Below are 21,138 nucleotides of genomic sequence, written 5' to 3' on the forward strand. Positions count from 1 at the left end.
AGTTGCTTTGAACCATGGGTGGCTCTCTCTTTTTCTTCGTTGAGTCAAAATCTTTTGAATTCTCTGTTGAAAAAGGGGGTTCTTTTTTCTTATTGCGTATCTTTGAGAGAAGTAGAGATTCTCTCCGATCAGTGTTCTTGGGCAAAGAGAGTGCTAAGAGATTGTTATCTTTAATGGAGAATTTTATTTACTCTGAATCCCCTGGTCACTATGCTCGTACTGTTAGAGAGGGAGAGACGGTGTTTATTCTTCAATCAGGCTCCAATGCTCATGGTTCTTTTCTTATGATTTCTGAACTTTTACATGGTAGTCGGAAAGGTTTCTTGGTAGTCCCGGAAGGAAGAATGGGCAATGGTTGGAGAGGTTTTGTTGGGCATTTGAAGAAGGTTTTAGCTCCGGGGAATATTGCCATTAATCTGCCCCCTAAACTCCTACCTAGGTCTGAACTTCAAGCCTCCAAATCCTTTGCAGTAGCGGTGGTACAAGGCCGTTGGAGTGAACCCAAAGCTCACAGGTTGGCAGCGGTGGAGCTTCCTCAGACCCAGGATTCTCGCGACAAAGTAAATCCTAGGCATTTATTGTTGGACTCTCGAAATCCTAACTTAGCAATTTTGGGTTCTCAGACCCAGGATTCTCGCGAGAGCTTCCTTGGGAAGGAGAAAAATCTGATCAGGACGAAGCTCCCTCCTGTCTCTTCTGATGGGATTGAAGGTGAGGTGCAATTAGATATTTATTTTAGACTGGTTCGTGGGCCTCTTGGTACGTGGGAGATCAGTTGCTCCAATGTCACTAAGGTGGACTCCCCACTTAGCCAACCCTCTAACCCAAAACCCACTGATCCCTTTAAGCCCAAACTTCCTACAGTTGGCCGAAACTCAACCCCCAAGCCTTTTCAAGCCTCAAACCCAAAGCCCATCTCAAGCCCAAACCCAAAGCCCATCTCAAACCCAAAGCCTAAGCCTTTCTCAAACACAAAGCCCACTCAAACCAGAGCTTTCGGGTGGCCTAATTCTAAACCCAAAGCCCTTCCAGCCTCTAACCCAAAGCCCAATATTAAACCCTCCTATATATGGAAGCCCAAACCCCACCGGACCTCTTTGACTCAATTCCAGACTCATCTTTTCTCCTCGCATGTCCCTCCCACTCTCCCTTTCTCTCCGTCACCTTCATTCACGAGTAGCGAGATGTCCGACGCGATGCTGCCTCTGACCCACATGGATCCGACAGGCACCGACAAGCTTCTCTTAGTCCTTGACAGCTCCGACGCCTTCGTCACTGAGTCTATGGCCTCCGATGGTTCCTTAAATGATTCCTGGTGCTCCAATGATGATGTGGATTTGCATCGTAACATCCAACAGATCATTCAGCAGCACTCAGACGATGTCATTAGGAAATGGGGAAATTCCGAGCAGTGGGTTCTCGAATTACGAGATGGGAAGAGGGTGGCAGTTCCGATTCATATTTCTTTGCCTCCGGGAGATGACGTTGTCGAAGTGGACAACTCAAACCATTAAGCGATAGTTCCGGCGAAGGATTCGAAATCTAAGGAGCTTAATTCTGAGTCAGAAAAAGGGATTGATGTTATTGTGGAGGATTGGTCTTTAGATTTTTCCTCCGAGAATGCCTCTCAATTCACTGATTCTTCGCCACCCCTCAATGTCGATCCTCTGGCTTTCTCTTTACCTTTGGGTGCCACAGATGTTTCTGATCAGCCAGCAACTCTGGTAGTAGAGACTTTGCTGGGTAAGGGCAGTTACTCGGAATGGTTTCAGGTTAAATTCCGTGGCTTTGATGATTTTCTTGGGACTTCCCTTAAAGGCTTAGAAGAGCCAGCAACCAAATTCTTGTTGGCTGTTGAAACTGAGATACAGCAGAGGGACTTTAAGGATAAAACTGACAAAGCCAAGAAGAGCTCAGGGAGGAAAGGAATAAGAGAATTAAGGGGCTTATTCAGCTTTGTCAATTATGGTTCTGCGTCTTCAAGACGCTCTAGTGCTGGTAAGGACAGGACTCTTATTATTTCCCAATGAATCTGAAGATTATATCCTGGAATGTTAGAGGTTTGAATGACAAAGATAAACGGCTCAAGATTCGCAATTTTTTACGCTCTTGGAGGGCTGATATTGTTTGTTTGCAAGAGACAAAACTGGAATGGGTTACTAGAGGCCTAGTTAGAAGCATTTGGAGTTGTCCCTTCATTGATTGGTTATATTTAGGCTCTGAGGGTGCTTCCGGTGGTATCCTTCTCATGTGGGATAGAAGGGTGGTGGAAAAGTTAGAGGAAGCAGTGGAGAATTTTTCGATTTCGTGTAGGTTCAAAAATGTCTTTGATCATTTTGAGTGGGCCTTCTCTGGTATCTATGGTCCAAATTTAAACAGGAATCGTCATCTTATGTGGGAAGAGCTGGCAGGCTTGATCAGTTGGTGGAATTTGCCTTGGTGTTTGGGAGGTGATTTTAATGTCATCCGCTTTCCTTTGGAGAGATTAGGGGCGGGAAGATTCTCTCGCTGCATGTATGACTTCTCGGATTTTATTGCTCTTCATGGGCTTATGGATATTCCTTTAGGGGGAGGTCTCTTCTCTTGGTCTAACTCCACCTCAGCCTCTAGAATTGATCAGTTTCTCTTCTCTCCGACTCTAGTAGATCACTTCACTCACTTCTCCCAAAAAAGGCTTCCTAGAGTGTTATCCGATCACTTCCCTATTCTTTTGGAGAGTGGGAGTCATCGAAGAGGGCGAATCCCTTTTCGTTTTGAGAATATGTGGTTGAAGGCGGAAGGGTTCTTAGATAAGGTGAAGTTCTGGTGGGAGAATTACCATTTTCAAGGGACCCCTAGTTTCATTCTTGCCAAGAAGTTGACTGCTCTAAAATCGGACCTAAAGAAGTGGAACGAGTCCGATTTCGGCAATATCACAGCAAAGAAGCAGCTGCTATGGAGTAAGTTGAATGCTTTAGATGTCAAAGAGGACTTTCAACCCTTATCTGAAGAGGAAAAATTGGATCAAGCTTCCTTTCACGCCGATCTTGAGAAGGCTGCCTTGCTTGAGGAGATTAGTTGGAGGCAAAAGTCCAAAATGTTATTTTTAAAGGAGGGCGACTCCAATACGAGTTTTTTTCATAGAATGGCTAATTCTAATAGAAGAAATAATTGTATTGAAACCCTTATGATTGATGGGACTGTGACTACCAACCAGGATAGGATTGTTGACCATGTTGAACAATTCTTTATAAACCTATACTTTGAGCAGCAAGTGCAGCACCCTTTTCCGGAAGTATTGGATTTCCCATGTATTTCTGGGGACAATGTGGATTGGTTAGAAAAACCTTTTGAGGAATCTGAGGTTTTAGAAGTCATCAAGGAGTTCAATGGGGATAAATCTCCTGGGCCTGACGGTTTTTCGATGGCTTTCTTTCAAGCTTGCTGGGGGATTCTCAAAACAGACATCATGGCAGTGTTCCATCACTTCCATGTCACTGGCCAGTTTGAAAAAAGCTTGAATGCAACCTTCATTGCTCTCATTCCTAAAAAAGCCGCAGCTGTGGAAATAAAAGACTTTCGACCTATTAGCCTTGTTGGGGGAGTTTATAAAATTCTTGCTAAAGTTTTGGCTTCTCGTCTTCACTTGGTTTTAGGCGAGATCATCTCTGCTCCTCAAAATGCCTTTATTCTTAATAGGCAAATTCTCGACTCTGTTCTTATTGCTAATGAGTGTCTTGATAGTAGATTGAAGTCTGGTCAAATTGGGTTGTTATGTAAACTGGACATTGAGAAAGCCTTCGATCATGTGAACTGGAGTTTTCTTACTCTCTTGCTTGAGCATTGTGGTTTTCCTGATAAATGGAGGCGATGGATCTCTTTTTGTTTATCTACTGTTCGTTTTTCTATCCTTATTAATGGTACTCCCCATGGGTTCTTTGGAAGTTCTAGGGGGTTGCGGCAAGGTGATCCTTTGTCCCCCTTATTATTTGTTCTGGTTATGGAGGCAGTCAGTCGAATGTTGGATAAGGCTGTCCATGAAGGTCGCTTGTCAGGTTTTAATGCAAGTGCTTCTGTTGGTAGATCTTTGATGGTTTCTCATCTCCTTTTTGCTGATGATACTCTAATTTTCTGTGATGCTAATATTGATCAAATGTTGATTCTCTGTATGGTGCTCATTTGGTTTGAGGCTGCGTCTGGATTGAAGGTCAATTTGGGTAAGTCTGAGCTGGTGGCTGTGGGGGCTGTTCATAACATGTATCTTTTGGTGGCTATCTTAGGCTGCAAACAAGGGTCTCTCCCAATGAAATATTTGGGTCTTCCTTTGGGGGCAAAATTCAAAGACAAGTCTATTTGGAATCCAATTCTTGAGAAGATGGAAAGAAAATTAGCAGGCTGGAAAAAATTATATTTATCTAAGGGAGGTAGAGTCACTTTAATTAAAAGCACGCTCTCTAACCTTCCTACTTATTTTCTCTCTTTATTCCCTATTCCTGCCTCTGTGGCCAACCGTATTGCTAGACTTCAGCGAGACTTCCTGTGGGGTGGCCTAGGAGATGAGCCCAAATTTCATTTGGTTGATTGGTCTACGGTGTGTACCCCGCTTTCTTCAGGTGGTTTAGGGATTAGGAACCTGAGAACTTTCAACATAGCTCTTTTAGGGAAATGGCTTTGGAGATTCGGGCAAGAAAGGGATGCTCTCTGGCGTCAAGTGATAGAGGTAAAGTATGGTTGTGATTGGGGTGGTTGGTGTTCTAGCTCTTCCTCTAGTCCTTATGGTGTCAGTTTGTGGAAAAATATTAGCAGGGGGTGGCACTCTTTATCTCGGTTTATTATGTATAATATTGGAGATGGTTCAAAAGTGCAGTTTTGGCTAGATCGTTGGTGTGGGACTTTCTCTCTCGCTATCCGCTATCCCGATTTATATAGGATTAGCTGTAGCAAAGGGGCAAGTGTGGTGGATCTTATGAGATTCTCCAATGGAGTCCTCCATTGGGAGATTTAGTTTTGTAGGGAGGTGCATAATAGTGAATTGGAAGCTTTCAGGAGCTTCATCAACTCCATTTATAGCACTCCTGTAAGGGGAATCGAGGAGGATAAGAGATTTTGGCTGCCTTGTAAGAGTAAGGGGTTCACGGTTAGTACTTACTACCATCTTCTTGTTGGCCATAGTGAGCATATTTTCCCTTGGAAAAGTAGTTGGAAGCAGAAGATCCCCTCTAGAGTGGCTTTTTTTGTCTGGACCGCAGCCTTGGGGAAATGTTTGACTATTGACAATCTAAGGAAAAGAAAGGTTTGCATTTTGGATTGGTGTTATATGTGCAAGTGTAGTAGTGAAAGTGTTGACCATCTTTTCCTTCATTGCCTGGTTGCTTCGGAGTTATGGGATATGGTTTTTGGTTTATTTGGAGTGTGTTGGATCATGCCTTCGTCTGTTGTTGGTCTCTTTGCTTGCTGGCAAGGTCACTTTGGTCGCCTCCGCAATGGAGTTATTTGGAAGGTCATTCCTCTTTGTTTGATGTGGTGTATTTGGAAGGAGAGGAATAGTAGATGCTTTGAAGACTTTGAACGTGCTATGCCTGACCTCAAGCTTCTTTTCATCTGAACCTTACTTGAATGGTTCTCTGTGTGGAGAAACCATCCTTTTTCTATTTTGGATTTACTTGACTTTTGTAATTTTCGTTCTTGACTTGCTCCCCCATGTATACTCCCTGTGTGCTTGGGTGTATCTTTTTTATTATTAATGAATTCTTATTACTTATCAAAAAAAAAAAAAAAAACAAACTTATCTGCATGTCATTAACATACCACAGGCTACTTTTCTTCACAGCCGTTTCTGCTACTGTAAGAGGATTTAGTAACAACAATCACAACACAAGAATTAGACATAGGCAATATTTGGTTACAAACTGAATCTCTGCCAGTGTAATGCTACAGTTATCTGCAGAAGAATGATCTCAGTAAGAGTGATCTGGTAGAAGTAGATGCTAGAATTGCTTGAAAATAGATTGTTATAGGACAAGTAAGAGTAGGAGTGGTACTTGGGAATTTAAAATGGAAATTTAACCTGTTAGTTAATTTTCTAATTTCTAAATATATTTGTTTTAAGCAAGGAAATTTAAATTGATGGTACTAAAATTTCTTTCTATTTAAATTGATGAGATTGAAAATAGCATCAATTTAAAATATAACTTCCGTTAGAGCATTCTCATTAAGCCTCCTAAATGTTATAAATCTTATTTTTTAGCAGCTAAACCCCAAAACATGCACCCCATCGAAACTGGTATATTGTAAAAAATTTACAATATTGCTACAATGTGCTCTCATTTTTGAGACTGCACTGTAGCAAGCTACTATCTTTTTTTTAATATTTTTTCTCTCTGTTAAGACTATCCTCTGACTCTCTCATTCTTGTTCTCTCTCATCTCTCTTTCTGAGATTCTCCCTCTAGTGGGTCTAATGGGTCTTGATGACTGCAAGTGGGTCTGGGTCTGACGGTGGTTGGGGTTGGTTGAGACCATGGGTTGAGTTGGTTGAGGCCATGGGTTGAAGACCGGGGTTGAGGTGAGGATCGGGGTTGCTGGGGTGGTGGGTTTTGTGGCGGTTTTGTGGTGGGTTTTCACTACGGTTTGTGCCGTGGGTTTTATTTTTTATTTTATATATATATATATATATATATATATATTTTTTTTTTTTTTTTGGTGGTTGGGGGTTGAGGTTGTGGTTGGTGGTGGTGGTTGTGGCTATGGCCATGGTTAGAGGTGATGAGCTTGAAAAGCTCAGGCCATGGAGGTTTTGAGAGCAAATATCAGAGAGAGGGAGAAGCTTCTCGGTTTGTGCCATGGGTTTTTTTTTTGGTGGTTGGGGGTTAAAGTTGTGGTTGGTGGTGGTGGCTGTGGCTGTGGCTGTGGCTGTGGTAGTGGCCGTGGTTTATCGGTGATGAGCTTGAAAAGCTCAGGCCATGGAGGTTTTGAGATCAAATATCAAAGGGAGGGAGAAGCTTCACCGGGTTGAGAAAGATGGAAAGACAGTGGGAGAGAGAGACAAAGGGAGAGTGAGAAATTAAAAAAAAAAAAATGAATAAAAAATAATAAAGAAAGAATATTTAAATGAAGTGTTAAAAAAATAGAAATTTTGATGTGAGGAATATTGTAAAGTAGTGTGTTATATGTAATAAATATAGGTTTTGAGATGGTAAATGCTAAATTTTTTAGAAGTCTTGATAAGAGTGCTCTTAGTTTGAAAATTTTAAGTTTCATCCAAACAAAATTCTAGAACTTTATTTCGGGTTCAAAGATTTCACTTGCTACTGTTTGGTTGGCGTGAATTTGGATTCCTATGAATCTAAAGATTCCCAAGAGTTTAAACTTTTGGTTTTAATTGTTTAAATTCTTGAACGATTGGTTGATGATCCTGAGAATTAGTTTTAGAATTCTTGAAAGTTTAATGTAGGTTGTTAGGTTTAACTTGGATTTTATTGAAAAGAAAATAACTGGGCATTTATATTCGTAAGAATGTTAAGACATTCATACATATGGACAAACATTTTACGTTTGGGTATCTAATAATTTTTGGTAGTTTATTTGCATATCATTTATTAAAAAACTAGCCTTACCACACATGTTACGCACGTGCGATGAGGTTTATTTTTTAGCAAAAAAAAAAAAAACCTGTGTTTTTATTTTACATATATAATTTTTATTTTAAGAATCTAATTTTAAGTGGATAAAGCAAATTTGAAAATTAACAGAAGAATACTATTTTTTAGGTAATGTTTTAGTAGGTGTTGGAATTGCATTTTTACTGTTCTTTAGTTTTGTCTCTACTTAAACATAGAGATATAAGGACATTTTTGAACTAAAAAATGAGGAATCCAAACAGGAGAAACCCTTTAAATAGTAATATAGATATAGTTTTTGGTGCCTTTTATGTTAAATGTGTGACAAAAATCTAAAACTTAATTTATTATTTAAAAAATAGTTTTCTTATTTAAAAAAAAAAAAAAAAACTGAGACAAAAAGTAAAATGAAGAAACTTTTGCCAAACAAACACTCAATTGCATCAATAATGGAGCAAAAAAATATAATTCATAAAAGCATATAGTAGATATCTATGATTTTTTTTTTCTTTGACAACGTATAAAGATCATCTCTTTTGATAATCTGCAATTTTATTCAAAAAGAAAGAACTAGGAAACAAGAGGACAATCTGCCATATAAGCAAGCCTTAAGGGTAGAGGCAGATTGTTTGAACTAAAACAAAAGGAAAAATCAGCAGAGCTAACTTAGCAGCAGTATGTGTTGGGATGTTACAAAGTCTTCTCACCCACAAGAAAGTGCAGCTAACAAAGGAAGGGGTCAGACTCTTGATGTTGTCAATGATATTCATGATGGACCAATTTGCAGAAGAAGGTGTAGACGAAAGCGCATCAAAACAAAGCTTCGCATCTCCTTCAATAAGGATGTTAGTCCAGGTCTCAGAAATGGCTAATTGAGCAACCCAAAGGATAGCTATGGCTTCAGCTTGAATAGGTGAGCACAAGGGGATAGATTTTGCCCAAACTTTGATGACTGCTCCATCATGGTTGCGAGCCACGGCAGCTATGGAAGCTTTGAGATCAGAATGTGCAGCGTCAACTTGATCTCAATGCAGTTGAATGGTGGGGGGGTCCAACTCAATAGGGAGGGCGGAGGTGTGGTGTAGGTATTGGGGGCTGCTATCCTTGAAAACTCCACAAGTCTAAACTGAATTTGTTGTGTAGCTGCTTGTATATCAGCTTTATCTTCATGAAAAAGAACTTGGTTATGCAGATTCCATATTCCATCTAGCGTGAGAGCCATGTTGAGGGAGACTCTCCATGATTCACTGTTTGGGCAAATGGATGTTAGAGGTTCAAGAACTAACTTGATGATGTCTTCAGAAGATTGGATATGGGCTTCATATGCTCTAAAGCCCCAACAAGCCGAATGCCATAAAGCTCTTGCTACAGTACAAGTGAAGAAAACATGAATGGCTGATTCAGGATCTGCACCGCAATGAACACATGAGGAATCTACTACATCAAATCTCTTCAGCAGATTTTCTCTAGTGGGGAGGACATTTACCCCAATTCTCCAAAGGAACATTTTCAAATGTTCAGGAGCATTAAGATTCCAAATCTTTTTCCATGGGGCAGATGGGGGGTTGGGGAGGTATTTGTTAGTGATAGAATGATAGGCAGATTTCACAGTGAACACTCCCTTGGCATTTGGGACCCAAATGGATTTATCTTCTTTGTGCCTCATAGGGAGGGGAATGGAAAGAATGGCTGGGACATCAGCAGGGTCAAAGAGCTCTCTAATCATGGATTCCTTCCAAGCATGTCTCTAATGGTTGATAAGCTGATAAGCCATAATGGGGAGTTGGGTGAAGGATTGTACTCTCGGCCTGGGCTTGAAGTTTTGAATCCAAGGGACCCACAGGTCCATCCATATGTTAATAGAGGCTCCATCGCCTATGAGATAGCAAGCACCCTTAATGACAACTTTCTTGACGTTTTCAATCGCCTTCCAAATAGGAGAGGCCATATTAGATGGATTTTTATGCAGCTAATCAGATTTGACTTTGTACTTGGATCGAAGAATCTGCATGCATAAGCTGTCTCTTTTAGATGCTATCATCCATGCGAGTTTAGAAAGTAACGCAGTGTTGAAATCCTTTACTTTTCTGAATCCTAAACCACCATTCTTGATGGGTTGGCACAATTTATCCCAAGCTTTCCAAGCTAGATACTTCCCTTCTTTCTCCTTAGGCTTCCACCAAAATCTTCTGGTTATAGCATCCATTTTATCACATATTATGTTAGGCACATTAAAAGAAGACAGAGTGTAGTTGGGGATTGCTTGGGCAACTGATTTGATGAGAGTGCTCCTACCTGCCCATGATAAGCACTTACTCCTCCATCCAGAAAGCCTTGATTCAAGTTTGTCAAGAAGGAACTTGAAGTCCTTGGAGGGGGAATTAGATAGATGTAGAGGGGCTCCTAAATATATTGCATCCTTCTTCGGACTTTTCATATGGAGCACGCTTTTAACCAGCCTGCGGCTTTGAGATGGGGTGTTTTTTGAGAAAAACACACCGGATTTGCCCCTATTTAGCTGCTGACTTGACCAGGAGCAGTATTTTTTGATACACTGATTAATATTTACTGCCTCCTTCTTGTTCACCTTCGCAAAAAGCATTATATCATCCGCATACATGACATGGGTGATTGCTGGGCTTCTTATGCTAGCTTTAAACCCGCTTATGTTATTGGCTGCAAGCTCATGATCTAGTATTCTGGATAAAACCTCTTGGCCCAAGATGAAAAGATATGATGATAAAGGGTCCCCTTGACGCAACCCTCTACTCGGTTTGAATTGTTCTGATTTGCCCCCATTTACGATGACTTCAAAAGACACAGATGAGAGACATGCTGTGATCCAACTGATGAAAATATCCCTGAACCCAAAGCGACTAAGGACAGATTGGATGAACTTCCAGTTGACCTTGTCGTAGGCTTTTTGGAGGTCTAATTTAATGGCCATAAGACCAATTTTTACTTTCCTGGTCTTGAAGCTATGCAGCATCTCTTAGACAATGACTTGATTTTCGGCGATCCAACAATCAGGGACAAAAACGGATTAACATGGAGAGATGATCTTGTGAAGAAGAGGTCATATCTTGTTTACCAAAAGCTTGGATATGATTTTATATATGACATTGCATAAGCTTATGGGCCTGTAATGATCCATAGATGATGGGTTAGAAATCTTTGGGATAAGGAAAATGAGAGAGTTGTTTACCTCTTTTGGCATACTACCGAAGTTGAAGAAGGAGGTGACTGCTTTGATAACATCATCCCCTACAGTTGGCCAGTATTCCTTATCGAAAAGAACAGGAAAACCGTCAGGACCAGGCGCTTTAAGGTCTTACATATTGAACAGTGTTAATCTGATCTCTTCTGGTGTGGGAGTGCAACACAGGTCGTAATTCTCATCATCTGTGATACATGGCTTGATAAGATTGTCTAGGTGGTCAGGGAAGGAGACCTCTTCTTCTTTGTATAACTCCTTGAAATGCTGCAAAAACTTCTCGCGGATTCTGTTAGACCCTGTGACCCAATTTCCATTCTCTCCTTTAATTGCATCAATATGATTATGTCTTCTGCGGATTATGGTTGAGAGGTGGAAAAATTTTGAATTATTGTCTCTTTCTTTTAGCCTCAATTCCCTAGATTTTTGCCGCCACAAAATCTCGCTTCTAAGGAGCCACTTAGATAGCTCAGATAGCAAAGTAGCTTTAGATAATCCATTATCCGCAGAGTCATCATTGCTTTGGATGTCTTTGATTTTTTGAAGCAGCAAGTTAATTCTAGATTGGCAGTTGTCAAAAACTTCTTTGTTCCACTTGCGGAGAGCGTCTCTAGTGCCAGCTTGTTTTTTATACAGCTTGACAAAATCTGATCCTCTGACTTCTTTAATCCAAGCCTTTTCTACCACTGTGGCACATCTATCATCTCTAATCCACACTGCTTCAAATCTGAAAGGTCTGTGGGCAAAGGTATCTTCTGGATTTGTTTCTAGGAGAATAGGAGCATGATCTGAATTAATGGCTCCTAGATGAGCTATAGATGCATTTGGGAAGGCTAGTCTCCACGAAATGCTGGATATGCCACTATCAAGCCTTCTTTTGACCGCTGAATTTCCCTATTGACCTTTCGCCCAAGTGAACTTACTTCTTGAAAAGCCTAAGTCAATTGCACCAAACTCCAGCATAAGCTCTTTAAGATAGTTTGGAGCTGACGATTCACCGCTTTTTTTATTGGATGATTCATTCTCATTGATGATGAAATTGAAATCTCCTAGACATATCCAAGGGCCTTGGAAGGAGTTAAGGAGAGCAAAGAGATTTTCCCAGGATTTCTTTTTCTTGGCTGGGTAGGGAGGGCCATAGAAACCAACTATTATCCAGTCACATATTGGGTCAGAAACTCTGATGGCAATCAGATTTTTATTGAACTCAACACAATGGGCAGAGATTCCTGCCTTCCACATCATACATAAACCTCCAGCAGAGCCCTTAGATTCAACCACAATGCTTTCATTAAAACCAATAGAACTTTTAACAAAATCCATACGAACCAAATCAGCTTTAGTTTCACACAAGAACACTATATCGGGTTTGGACCCTTTTATTTGAGCCTTTAAGGCTCGAATTGTTGAGGCATTGCAGATGCCTTAACAGTTCCATCCTAATGTTTTCATTGAGGAGTTGGGGGCATGGTAAGGCCCGCCTCCTCAGCCATAAAAACAATAGATGAACAAGATATAGAATTAGGAGAAACACTGCAAGTGGTAGATTGAGATGTGTTTTTTCGAGCTCGGGATTTTAGGGACTCACCTCGAATTTTTGGGGGACAGTGATTGTTGGATTTATCTTTCTCAGTGAGCATGAAATTCTCAAGCTGGGATTGTGGGATCAGCGTGGTTGTCTTCGGATCAAAGTAGATAACTTCAGGTCCCTCAATCGAGATTTTCAAACGCTTGGTAAAGGTTTCAAGTTCTTCTTTGGTGACCTTTCTTTTGAGGGGATTTGACTTTTGGGTGTCGAGGTTAGAGGTAGATGAAGAAGAACTATCTTAAGATCAGACTATCTGCCAAAAAGCGGTGAATTGGTGAAAAAAAAAATGCTGGAGTTTGGCTCTTTCTCTCAAAGAAAAATGCCAAAAGAATGTTAAGATCAGACATAAGTTTCATAAATTAAAAAAATAAAATAAAATAAAAATAAAAAAGAAGATCAGACATAAGTTCAGTTTTGAAAATTTTGATGAATAGAAATAACAATTGTTAGCAAAAGTAAATTTTTGGGTTTAGTACAGAGGATGGAAAATTGAAATGAATGAAAATAAATATAAATTTTTTTTGTTTGGTTGAAAAGAAAATGGGAGGGAAAAAAAAGGATAATTTGTTATAATTTATTATCATGTTCCTGTTACATAAGAAGTAATTCCTTTTTGATAGATAGATATGAGAGGTTTGACATCACACACCACAAAGAGTATCACTACAGTTGGATTATCAATTGAACCTTAATAAGAAGTAATTTTTTATTATTATATAACAAAATAATGTTACTATTTTTTTTAGAGAAATAATGTTATTAATTGAATTAATCAAAGATGACATCTTATAAGAGTGAACATATCATATTTATTAAATCCATTTGTTTCTCTTTAACAATAATTCATAAATATATTGAATATTTAGACCTTAAAAAAAATAGAAAAAAAAATGCAATTATGTATATTCAAGGTACACAAATTTTCAAATCATGTACATAATTTTGTATATTGAAAGTACATAATTTTTCAAACACAAGTTGGCTTTATTATGGACAAAAATTCATACCCTTGGATAAAGCTTTTCATTCGAAATACAAGATTGGAGTTTTGGTATAAAAACTAGAATGGAGCAATGCTTTTAGGTCCTAGACACCCTAGTCGTAGTTTTCTTGTCAAAACAAGTTAGTCTTATTACAGACTCAATATACACAATTTTGTATATTCAATGTAAACAATTTTTTAAAAAAGTACAAAATTTTGTATATTCAATGTAAACAATTAAAAAAAAAAAAAATACACAATTTTGTCTATTCAAAACACAATTTTTTGATGGTGGACATTTTTTTTCACAAATTATTGAGAGTGTTAGGTTTGTATATTCAATATTCAAAAAATATACACAATTCTATATATTTGTTGTACATAGATTTTTAAATAATGTACACAATTCTATATATTCAATAAACACAAAGTTTCAAAGAACATACACAATTATGTATATTAAATGCACACAATTTTTGAAGTGTGGACATTTGTTTTTTCACAATTTACCAAGGGTATAAGGTCTGGACATTAAATATCAAAACATTTTTTAGGGAAATCAAAACACTTCTAAGAATGTCTTGAAACTTGATTTTAACCCTACGGGCTCAAGCCTTTAATAATTATATCAGTTACATCATCAGACACCAAATCATCAAGTCTTGAGTTTCACCAATCATCTTTATCTTGTTATTGTCATTTATCAACACATTATATAATTAACACCAAGAGGTTGGTCCAATATCTTTTAAGGTCTCATGAGATTCATGAGATTCTAGATTTGAAACTTTTAATTAGCATATTAGGGCCACACTTGAGAGCTCCCCCCTCCCTCGATTAATGATTTGGTGTGTGTGAGACAGGAAACTATATAGGGCTATCCACGGGTCAGGTCAAATCAAGTTTGGGCCTAACCCACATCTGACTTGGCCTGATCGGGTGGAGTAGCCATCATCAACTCTCCTCCAACCGAGAGATTGATCAAATCGGGCGAATCAAACCTCCAACGAATGGTGGGTGGGTCGATTGGGATTAAAGATTTGATGAACGGTGAGAAATTAGTGAGATTTCACAAGATCTGGTGGAAATCTCACCGGATTCGATGAGATTTTGCCAAAGTCGGTCAAAATCTCACCAAATCTACCTAAGATCTTGCCAGGATTTGAAAATTTTCGCTATAAATATCTTAGTAAGTCAGTCAGTTTGGGTTTTTCGATTTTTGGGGGAGGAAAACCTAAATCGGCCCTCGCCAACCGCCGGAGTATTTAGGTCAATCGTTGGTCAACTCGGATTCGATTGATTTCTTCTAGTGGATCGAGTCTCCAATTGGGTTGGATAGCCTTAAAACTATAAACGCCGGAGGGAATAATGTCAATATGTGAGTGTGGTTGGGTAAAACATTTGAATTGCACTATCGACTTTACATTCATCACATAAACCTTTAATCAAAAGTACTTATTATCACCATGTCTATTCATAATCTTCCCAAGCACACCATATCCACTATAGTGACCCAAAAGGAAGGCTTACAATTCATGGAATCCCATATTGCCTACGTGTGGTAAAGTGGAAGGCCTTATATGTGGGTTCAATATTTAAAATGTTAACTATGCGTTTTCCCTTACTCTGTGCTTTGGAAGAACAAATGTTTGAGGGGTATGAGCCCCAAAGTAGACAATTTTATTGACATAAGGATTAGGCTATTAAAATGTTTTAAGCACAAAGTAGGGGAAAAACATAATGTTAACATTTTAGATATTAAAAAACAAGTAGTTATTTCAATCATAACTTTTTGGGTTCAAGGAATTATTTTCCAAATTGGTTTGGAAGTAAACTTGATTAGTTATATTTTTGGTCGGTCTTGCATGGAGAGAATTATGTAAATTGAACGAAAAAAAAAAATCTAAGACCACACCATTTTTTGCTACTACTTTGTTACAATTTTGACATGACAAGCTGTGAGTAGTAAAGAAAAAGTTGTGGGTTCATGTGAAAGTGACAACCAATCACAATATGTGATATAAAATAATTGTGAAAATGGTGTAAGACCATTCACAGCAATTCAAAATACTACTTTATTTATTTTAACACACTACTTTATAATATACCCAACATCAAAAGTTTTATTTTTTTACTACTTCATTTAAATATTCTTTCTTTATTCTTTTTTTTTTTAATTCATCATCTATTTCTTTTTCTTTCTCTTCCTTTCCATCTCTCTCTCTCTCTTTCTCTCTCTCTTTTTGGAAGCAATAACAACTAGAACAACCGCTTACCACCACCACGCACAACCATTGCCAACAAAACTAGCTGCCACAACCCATGGTCATAAACTCACCATCCTAGAAAATATTCCATATCACAAACCCAACCATCCACTAAAAACCTAGCACCCAAACCACAACCACCACAAACCCTAACCACCCACCAAAAACCTAGCACCCATACCATAACCACCACAAACCCACCACATAAACCCAACCACCCATCAAAAACCCACAACCTATACCATGACCACCACAAACCCCACCACCAAAAACCACCACTGCCACCACTCACTCTCACAACCAATCGATCTCAACAACCTGTGGCCCACGAATTAAGGACACCAATATCATCGCTAATTTATCACCACTGCACATCCTTAAGCAAGAAGAGAGATGGTCTTGGTGGAGAGAGAGAGAGAGAGAGAGAGAGAGAGATGGAGATGAGAGGAAAAGAAAAGAGAGAGAAAAGGCTGAATGAAGAAAGAGAGATACGTGAAAAAAAAAATTGTATTTGTGTATAACTTCTAGCTATTATAGACTACCAAAGATGACAGTTTACTATAGCTAAGTATTAAAAAATTTTAAGTTTTAGCAACTTTGATGTTGAGGGTCTTTTGGGTATTTTTGTTACTAAAATAAATATTTAGTTATTTTAGTATTTTTAGCGTGAATGCTCTAAATTTGATGGGCAAGATTGAAAGTTAAAAAAAACCTTACTTTAATCTCAACTCTAAGACCAAAACTTTTAACTTTTTAAACATTATAGCTTCCCTCCTTTTTCCTTTCACAATTACATTGAAAAATGACATGTGAAAGTGATAAACGTTCCTAACTTTTCCTTACTCAAATTTTTAATATAAGATAGAAATTCTACTGTACCTTAATCTAAGTATATATATGTAAAATTCTCTCCTAAAGACTTAAACCTTAGCCTTTATCGCCACACTCCACACACCACAAACAATTATACTTATGAAGTAACGATCACACGTTGCACTAAGTGTGTGGTAGTTATTGTTTTAAATAAGAAAACGGCGTCGTAAATATTCACTCGCGCGCGCTACATCGCACTCTCCCAGTCTCCCGCTCTCTCACTCTCTCTCGGCTACACCACCATGGCCGAAACCGGTAAGTTTCTTCTTCTTCTTCTTCTTCTTCTTCTTCTTCCTGAATTTGTTCTGTTCGGAGAATTTCATAGCTTTCCTGAAACCTTTAAACTAGTAGAACTTAAATATTCTCTTAGTTTCTTCAATGTCCATTGTTGTTGGGCTTTGATTAGATTTGATGTTTATGGAATCCAAAACCTAGATTTGGAATTTGGGTTTCATTTTTTACTGAGGGATTTTTTGGGCTTTACCTATGGGAAGTTGAATGGAATGGATGAGAGATTGAAGTTTTGCTCTAGGTGGTTGGGATTTTAAAAAAAAAATATTTTTTTGATTGATTGAGTAAATGACGTGATTTGTAATAATTGTTCTAGACAATGCTGTATATTTTTTTGTTTGATTTTTCCTTAGTATCAATGGAAATGGAATCTCTTTTATCTCTGTTTCTGTAGATGAAAATGCAAGCACAGGAGAGCAAGCAGGTCGAGAACGTTCGGGTTCTACTTCTGGTGATGAACTGGCTGCCCTATCTCATGCTCATAGTAAGAGGGTACCAACTGAGGGTCAGAAAACAGGTTCAGAAGTTCAAAGTGAGAGGGATATCAAGGTACCGGGCCATTGTCTAGTTCATAACTGTTTTTTTTTTTTTTGGTGTCTTGATGCATTATTTTTCTATGCTTACAAGTTAAATGTTTATGTTTTTACTTGAAGGGTGTATCTTTCTGGGAACCTAAAGTTTGAGATTCTTTATCTTGGCGAAAGCAGAAAAGTCAAAATCTATTGCCTATCTCAGCTGCAGTGTCGAGTTTTAATAAGTTTGACAATGATGGAAGCTTTATGCACAAATTTCTTCTGCTGCAAAATGATGAAGCTAATAAACTTATGGTAAGAGTGAAAGGCATTTCTATATCTCATCCTAATTAGTGTCAAATTTATGTTTTCCTACATTTGGAGTGGTATATTTAGAAATTGAAGGTGACCTTTATTAGTTAAACACTAACAATACAGACTGAGAATGTTTTTCATAAAAAAAGTTGTTGATGCAAACTTCTGCTCCAATGGGGGTGGGTAGGAAAGCATTCATATTTTGAATATAGTTATCGTAATTGGTAAATTAGTTATTAAGAACATGAACTCGTGCTTCAGTGATTAATTGGAGTTAATCTTGTTATTTGTTCTTTGTATTAACAATGGCCAGGTAGAGGAAGACAAGACTCGAAAGATCGGTGGAGGTGATCACAAGGGTACCCATCAACAAGAGCTCTGTGTTTTCTGCCTTGAGAATGCTAAATGGACAAACCATCTTATTGTATCAATAGCTAATTTCACGTATTTGATGTTGCCACATTCGAAGCCTGTGGTGCCTGGTCATTGCTGCATTTTGCCACTGCAGGTGAGATTAAATTGGTTCCTTCTCCTAAATGTTAAATTAGTTTATTTCCTGTTAAATTTATTGATTTTTTCAATATGAAAAATATTTTTCCCCTAATGGATAGCTATTTGCCATGCAGCATGAATTAGCCACAAGAACTGTTGATAATAATGTGTGGGAAGAAATTCGCAATTTCAAAAAATGCCTCATTATGATGTTTGCAAAGCAAGGGAGGGATGTAGTGTTCCTTGAAACAGTGTTGGGGTTGGCGCAACAACGCCGCCATTGCTTGATTGATTGTGTTCCATTGCCCCCAACAGATTGCCAAACAAGCTCCTTTATATTTTAAAAAGGCATTTTCCTTTTCCTAATTTTGTTATGATTGCAGCATTTGAAATTTGATTGCTTGTTATTTCTTGAGCTAGTGTCTGTGAAGTTGTTTGTGCGAAATAAAAAGTTGTACCATTCTTTCTTTCAACCCCTGCCTTATGGGTGTGCAATGAATTATCTTTGTGCTTTAAGTTAGTGAAAGGCTCGGTATTCAAAAATAGCTTAGAAATCAAGTGGCAACTATTTAGCAGGGCAGGGAAGCTAGAAAAAAGTGTGTTTTATTTAAGCAGTGCTATCACTTTGGACAAATCATTGGAGAGCAACTTTGACAAATTTCATACATTTTTTTTTTTTTTTTGAGAATCTGACAAATTTCATACATTTGTGTTAATCATGCTTGTTGAGAAAATGTCAACATGAAACTGGAGTTAAACATAAAACTTAAAAAACCTTTTGAACATTTTTTTTAATGAGTGAGTTTGGCCTTAAGAGAAAGGGGAGGGGAATATCATTTTAATGGACTTCACTGATTGTGCTACCTATTGGGGTTCCCAAAAAAAAACTGGCTTCAGTTTGTGGGTAATATACTTGTGTTTTCATAAGGGTAATGTTCTTCTTCTACATCTTGATGGCATAAGTGGTAAATTTTACTATGCATATTTTTTGAGTGCAAAGAAGAAAAAGATGGAACCTGTGTTTCAAGATAAAATTAATAAGCCACTTAAAAATAAAAATAAAAATAAAAATTAAGGAGAGAAAAATAATAAGGCAGAAAATTCTGCAGCATACATATTCACTCCAATTATTTATAATTACATCTGTTTGGAAACTTTTGTGAGTTTTGGACTTCAGTTTTATATAACCAATTGACACTTCCATGCAATACTTCATTTGTGTTCATTATTTGTCCATGGCGTTTTTATTTTTTTTCTTTTTTAAATGTTTGATAATGATATTATTATGTCCTTGTAAACCCAATAAGAAAAATCACAATTCTTCACAAGAAGGTGATAATCGGCATTTATCACTATTTTATATATATATATATATATATATCTGTGTGTCCCTGTTTGATTTTGAATTACTGTATTTATGTATATGTTTTACAATTTTCTAAAAGTACTTTGTTTTAGGCAATTGATGAAGCAGAAGACAAGTGGAGCCAACACAATGCAAAGAAGCTTATTGACACAACTGAAAAGGAGCTGCAAGCCTCAATTCCCTAGGACTTTCCATACTTTCATGTTCAGTTTGGTCTGAACAAAGGGTTTCTACATGTCATTGATAACGAAGATGAATTTAAAAGCAGCCATGGCATTAATGTCATTAGAGGGATGCTCCAATTGCCAGTGGAAGATATGCATGGTCAGCGGAGATATGATTCTGTTGAGGTTCAAAAGGAAGCAGTTAAAAGCTTTGTCCAAGACTGGGAACCTTTTGATTGGACAAAACAGCTTCACCACTCGTGATTGCATCTGCTCTCATTTAGAGGTTGCTTGCAGTTTAAAACTGATATTATGAATTAGTTATAGGTGAGTCGGTGACTGAAATTGACATAAACAATTTTGTTTTTGTTTAGTTCTAAAAAGTCAATATTCAGACAATACTGTATATAAATGTATAGTTTATATAATGTTTTTGTTTGATTTGATCAAATTTGATTCAGATACTTGTACACCCTAACATCTTTAGGACTAAATAGCACCCAATTACTTGAATCTATTATAGTTCTGCAAAGTAAATTCTTCTTTACCCCAGGCACATGATACTTCTCCAAAGGTACTTGCTTAGCATTGAAGTGAGGTGTGAGCAACAACTTGCCAATGTGAGGTATCGGAAGCCTTGTACTAATCTCTTTACTAAATACTTGGACATGTTCTGCATTTCTTCTTGTCGCCAGTCATATGGTTTGAGCATCTCGAATAAATGATCCAATCTTTTCTATAATTAACTTATTGTAGCATCATCTCTTCGCCTTCTTCCACCATAGACATTATTGTCATTTCTTCTTCTTCTTCTTCAGCAAGCCTTGTCACAGCAATGGACGCTTTAACATCCCATTCTTTGCTATATTCTTCTTAGTTGCTGGAATTCGCCATATTTCCTTGATCAAATAGTAAATAGCAAACTACCTTGGGATCTATAGCCGACTAACTACAATATCTTGGAACTAAGACTTGATCGTTGTTTAAAAAATTGAAGAAATGTATCTTGAAAATCTGGATGATGATATGAGCTCCCACTCTTTAAAATCAAAGTGGCTTTCACATTGACAAGTTTTTTTTTTTTTTTACTTAATTTTTTAATTTTATCTTTTTAAGTTATAAATATTACTGTGGGATCTGAAATTCACAATATTGTTAGAGATTTTGGTTATGTTTTCTACATTCCAATTAGATTATCGTGGATATGTTGAAGCATAAACCTTATCAAAATAGTTTTCAAAACTCAAAAACATTATTAAAAAGAAAAACCGTCAAATAAATTGATACAATGAACAACAGGTATATGGCATTTCATGGTCATATAATGAAATATATATATATATATATATATATATCTAAACAAGTTATCAAGCTTATCATTTAAAAGAAAAGAGCAACGAAGCCAAAAATAAAAGGAAAAAAAAAAAAAATCAAAGAAAACTGCAGCTAAAGTCAAAGCACCTCATGGTGAAAGACT

At 37.6% G+C, this 21,138-nt stretch overlaps 3 protein-coding genes and 1 pseudogene across 3 annotated transcripts; 1 reads left to right on the forward strand and 3 right to left on the reverse strand.

Moving 5' to 3' along the window:
- Nucleotides 1-8,579: 8,579 nt before the first annotated feature.
- On the reverse strand, nt 8,580-9,323 carry LOC115949893. The gene has a single exon (XM_031067158.1). The coding sequence runs from the start codon at nt 9,321-9,323 to the stop codon at nt 8,580-8,582; it is 744 nt and encodes a 247-aa protein (XP_030923018.1).
- Nucleotides 9,324-9,566: 243 nt separating this feature from the next.
- On the reverse strand, nt 9,567-10,586 carry LOC115949894. Its single transcript, XM_031067159.1, has one exon. It carries the CDS (start codon nt 10,584-10,586, stop codon nt 9,567-9,569), a length of 1,020 nt encoding a protein of 339 aa, XP_030923019.1.
- Nucleotides 10,587-10,928: 342 nt separating this feature from the next.
- LOC115949895 lies at nt 10,929-12,134 on the reverse strand. Its single transcript, XM_031067160.1, has 2 exons — nt 11,735-12,134; nt 10,929-11,623 (listed from the first exon to the last, which is right to left on the reverse strand). The coding sequence occupies exons 1-2, from the start codon at nt 12,132-12,134 to the stop codon at nt 10,929-10,931; spliced, it is 1,095 nt and encodes a 364-aa protein (XP_030923020.1).
- Nucleotides 12,135-16,705: 4,571 nt separating this feature from the next.
- Nucleotides 16,706-20,307, forward strand: LOC115950532 (annotated as a pseudogene).
- The last annotated feature ends 831 nt before the right edge of the window (nt 20,308-21,138 follow it).

This window comes from Quercus lobata, chromosome 6 (genome assembly GCF_001633185.2).
Source record: "Quercus lobata isolate SW786 chromosome 6, ValleyOak3.0 Primary Assembly, whole genome shotgun sequence".
Lineage (NCBI taxonomy): Eukaryota > Viridiplantae > Streptophyta > Magnoliopsida > Fagales > Fagaceae > Quercus > Quercus lobata.

Excerpts from the sequence above, each read along its gene's own strand:
- LOC115949895 (XM_031067160.1), bottom strand. The coding sequence starts at position 12,134 with ATGGATTTTGTTAAAAGTTCTATTGGTTTTAATGAAAGCATTGTGGTT. Across the intron at positions 11,624-11,734 it reads TGACTTAGGCTTTTCAAGAA|CTCATCTAGGAGCCATTAAT; the intron begins GTAAGTTCACTT and ends ATGCATCTATAG.
- LOC115949893 (XM_031067158.1), bottom strand. The coding sequence starts at position 9,323 with ATGATTAGAGAGCTCTTTGACCCTGCTGATGTCCCAGCCATTCTTTCC.
- LOC115949894 (XM_031067159.1), bottom strand. The coding sequence starts at position 10,586 with ATGCTGCATAGCTTCAAGACCAGGAAAGTAAAAATTGGTCTTATGGCC.